The 4,037-nt window shown below is 49.4% G+C and overlaps 1 protein-coding gene across 2 annotated transcripts in view; it reads left to right on the top strand.

The window, feature by feature from the left end:
* The first annotated feature begins 243 nt into the window (after positions 1-243).
* The window catches only part of Tbcd (tubulin folding cofactor D), a 163,195-nt gene continuing 159,401 nt past the window's right edge, over positions 244-4,037 (top strand). For both annotated transcript variants that reach the window (XR_002817683.1, XM_023699333.1), the window contains exons 1-2: positions 244-515; positions 1,530-1,580. Coding sequence is in view for 1 of the 2 variants with exons in the window: in XM_023699333.1 (XP_023555101.1) it covers positions 335-515; positions 1,530-1,580 (232 nt within the window). In the remaining variant the exon portion in view is untranslated. The remainder of the gene's footprint in view (positions 516-1,529; positions 1,581-4,037) is intronic.

The following is a 4,037-nucleotide window of genomic DNA, read 5'->3' as shown; positions in this document are numbered from 1 at the left end:
CAGTCCCGCTCCTCCCCTCTAGGCTCCGCCCCCACCTGCAAACTGCCCCCTGCAGGAGCTCAGGCCCCACTTCTGCATCGACTCCACCTTCTTTTTTTTTTTTGACTCCGCCTTCTTGAGGTCAATGTCGCGTCCGTCAAAGCTAGATTGCGCATGCGTTCTCCTCCTCGCGGCGGCACTCCCTCGAGGGGTTATTTGGCAGCTGGTGCTCACCGTAGCGGGTGGGAGATCACGTGTCGGAGGTCGCAGGGCGGGGCTGGTGGCTACTAGGCGGAGACTCCCTAAGGAGTATTCCACCCGGGACTGTCTCGTTCTAAGGGACGTGCTAGCCGGGATGGCCCTGAGCGACGAGCTTGCGATGGGTACAGCCGACGAGGCAGAGGACGACGCATCAACCCGCGGCGCAGCCCTGGAAGCGTTCAGCGAGAGCGAGGAGACCCGCGCGCTGCTCGGCCGCCTGCAGGCGGTGCACGGCGAGCGCAGGGCGCGGGAGGTGGTGGAGGAGCGGTTCCGCGGTGCGCGCTGGCTGGGCTGGGCTGGGCTGGGCTGGGCGGCCGGGATTTGGCTCCCTTGCTTCTTTTGTACTCTTTGCCCCGGGGCTAGAACCCGTGGACAGCTGGGTGGACAGAGAGGGCGTGAGAGCGGGGAATAGCAGCAGCCTGTGGTCCCCGGGGTGGGGTCTCCTGGCTCTGGGACTCTGCGCCACGTGGAGCGGGGACTGCGTTTGTGGGCGAGGCAGGACCGGGCAGTGCTTGCACAGCTCCTCAGTCCAGATCTTTACGTCCAGACGTTTACGTTTGCGTATAGTCATTTCCTACGGGCCCTGATGCAGTCGAGGTTTTGTATTTCAGTAAAGCCACATTTGCGGAGCTTTTCATCTGAAGCCTCTGCACAACGTTGTCTTCTTGGTTTGGAGTCATAGTGCCCTGACCCTAGGGTGGTGGCCCTAGTGGTATTTAGCACTCCTAGCCATTTTTTCATTCCTTGGAAGTGGTCATGTGGTAGGTTGAGTACGAAGTGTGTGGCAGGTGAAAACCGCACAGGCAGAGAGATTTCTTTTGGACAGAAGCAGTTTCAGCCACTGGCCGAAGTAAAAGCAAATAGCCCAAAATGTCAAGGGGTTGTAGGGTTATGGGTTTGAAGAGTTGGCAGGTAGCAGGGCAGCAGCCAAGGAGTAGAAGAGGAGAGCACAAGGAGAGGTGGGGACCATAGATGTGGGATGAAGGACTGGCAAAGGGACCCCGTTAGGGAGGGAAGTAAGGGAGGGCCCAGAGGAGGTGGGAGGAGAGGACCCAAGAGGAAGATGTGCTGATCAAGGGAGGAGCAGGAACCTGAGCCACAGTGACTCTCAGGAGGCTGGAGGGGTGGTGGGTGGTGGGTGGTACCTCTCAGCCAAAGTATGTTGTGTTCCTGGGAACTGGCTAAAGCTGGGAAGTGGAGCTGCCCTGTAGGTTATTAAATAGGAAGCCGTCTAAGGCTCATACTCTTGTTTGGCATAGTAGTTAACCTTCATGTCATTTTTCTTTTAGTAATATTGGACAAATATCAGGAGCAGCCTCACCTGTTGGATCCACACCTTGGTAAGCATCAAAGTTGAAGATTTTGATAGTTCATTTTCAGATGGCCACCAGTGCCTTATATACTATGCTGGCACCTATGCGTGGGCTGCAGCAGAAGGTGTCAAGGTGGACCAGGTATGGTGGCACACGTCTGTATCCCTAGCACTATGGGAGGTTTAGCCAGGAAGGATTGACAGTTTCAACCCATCCTGGGAAACTTAATGACTTGCCAAAACCTTTTCTCAAGAAAGAGCTCAGTGAAAAATTCTGAGCTCAATACCTAGCACTAAAAAAAAAAAAAAAAGCAGAAGCAGAAGTTAGGCTTGAGTGTCCAAAGTGCCATGTGACAGCAGGCCCAGTCAGTTGGTTTTAGTAGGACTGTGATGGTGTAATGAGGTTTTACCTGTTAACCTGGGCTGTGTGCAGTTGTGTCTGAGTTACCTTCTCCTTGCTTCCTTTCAAGGAGCAAGTCTCTTCTTGTGTGTATGTTGTATCTGGTTGCTTCTCTGGCAGTAATCACACGGGATCAAGTGCTGCCCAGAATTCACCATTGTCACCCTGACAGTGGTGAAGGAGGGCTTTTGTCCCTTCCATTTTGCAGATGGAGACATTGAGATGTGGCTTCTGTAGCATAAGGAGAGTGATTTTGTTTGTTTTTCATTATTTATATTTGACCTGGTTTTGTACTGATTGTTTTTGTAACTATAATGCCTACTCCACAGGCAGGCATGTGGAGTGACACCCAGCTCTTCTGCAAGGTATTTGAGTTGATCCATGCCTGTGTGTCCTCGCCGAAAACTGGGGTGTCTTGGTTACTTTTCTTTCATTGCTGGGACAAAATACCTGACAGCCAGAATTAAGGAAAGAAAGGTTTATTTACCTCACAGTTTGTGGAGGTTTCAGTCCATACTCGGCTGGCACATGGCAGAGGGCAGCAGTTCAGGGTGGCAGAAAATAGTACAGGAAGCAAGATCAAAAAGAGAGGAGCGGGCTGGGGAGATAGCTCAGTGGAATAAGCACTTGCCTGGCAAGTGCAAGGACCTGAGTTCAATCCCCAGTTCTGCAAAAAAAAAAAAAAAAAAAAGAGCATTAGCAGAGTGGCAGCAAAGAGTCTCTCCTTTCATCCTGTGGAGGCCTGTGTATGAGGCATTAAGGGACCGTTTTGGCACATACGCATGTCTAGTTGGGCTGTGTGTGCTGAGTTTTCCTTTTGCTTCTAGTCACAGCATTGTCCATGAGCCTTTCCTTTTTCTTTTTTTTGGTGGAACTGGGGATTGAACTCAGGCCCTTGCGCTTGCCAGGGAAGTGCTTATTCCACTGAGCCATCTCCCTGGCTCCTGTCCATGAGCCTTTCGGACCTACTTACCTTAGGCAAAACAAGCTTCTTTTCAGTCTTTAAAATTATTTTTTCATTATTTGGTTTTTTTAGTATATGTTTGCAGTACAAAATAATTACATTCATCATGGGGAGTTGATATATGTACACAGCACATCTTAATTCTTACTGTTTACTTCTCCTTTTTAGTCTGGTTGGTTGCTCATCCCTGCATCTGTAATGTAGATCGTGTATTTATATCTTTTCAGTTTTGATTCTGTTTTTGTGTTTTAGGGGTAGGGTCTCACTGTGTAGTTCAGACTGGCCTTAAACTCACCGTGTAGCTCAGGCTGGCTTCAAACTCTTGGTGATTGTCCTGCTCAGCCTCCCAAGTGCTAGGATGACAGGTGTGCATCACCATGCCTGGCCCACTCTTTGTATCTTAGCTTTGCTGACTAACTTACTGCAGTGGCCTCCGTGTGGAAGGCCAGTTTTTATGTACCATACTTTACATGTTACAGCTCTGAAGGTTGAGTAACTTATTCCAGCTCACACAGCTAATGGGTGTGTAGCTAGGATTTAAATTCTAACAGGCTACTACAGTCCGTGCTTTTGTTGCACTGAAGGTAGGGTCCAGAGAGCCAACTGCAGCAAAATTGTCTTAGTTACTTTTCTCTCATTGTGAAGACAAAAGGCCCAACATCCAGTGTTAAAGGGGAGAAGGTTTATTTAGCTCAGATCATAGAGGTTTCATGCTATAATTGGCTGGCTCCAAGGCAAGGTGTCATGGCAAAGGAGAAACAGTCCATGGTGGACAAAAGTTAGCAAAACAAGGGGTGACCACAGCTCTTTCTATCCTTTATATTTTATCCAGACTACTTAGGGCAGGTAGCACTTACACCTTTAATCCTACTGTTCTTTTTGTTTTTTGTTTTTTGTTTTTTTTTTTTTTTTGCAGAACCGGGGACTGAACTCGGACCCTTGCGCTTGCCAGGGAAGCGTTTATTCTACTGAGCCATCTCCCTGACCCCTATCCTACTGTTCTTTTTTTTTTTTTAATTAATTAATTAACTTATTTATTTATTTGTCTGTGTGTGTGTGGCCAGCTCAGCCCACCAGGGGGCGGGGCTGGCTGGCATGTGGTGCTGGGGGATTGAACCGCG

Source organism: Octodon degus, unplaced genomic scaffold, assembly GCF_000260255.1.
Source record: "Octodon degus isolate 3935 unplaced genomic scaffold, OctDeg1.0 scaffold00112, whole genome shotgun sequence".
Taxonomy (NCBI): Eukaryota; Metazoa; Chordata; class Mammalia; order Rodentia; family Octodontidae; genus Octodon; species Octodon degus.
Note: the sequence above shows the minus strand (reverse complement) of the source record. Positions and strands in the feature narration are given on the sequence as shown.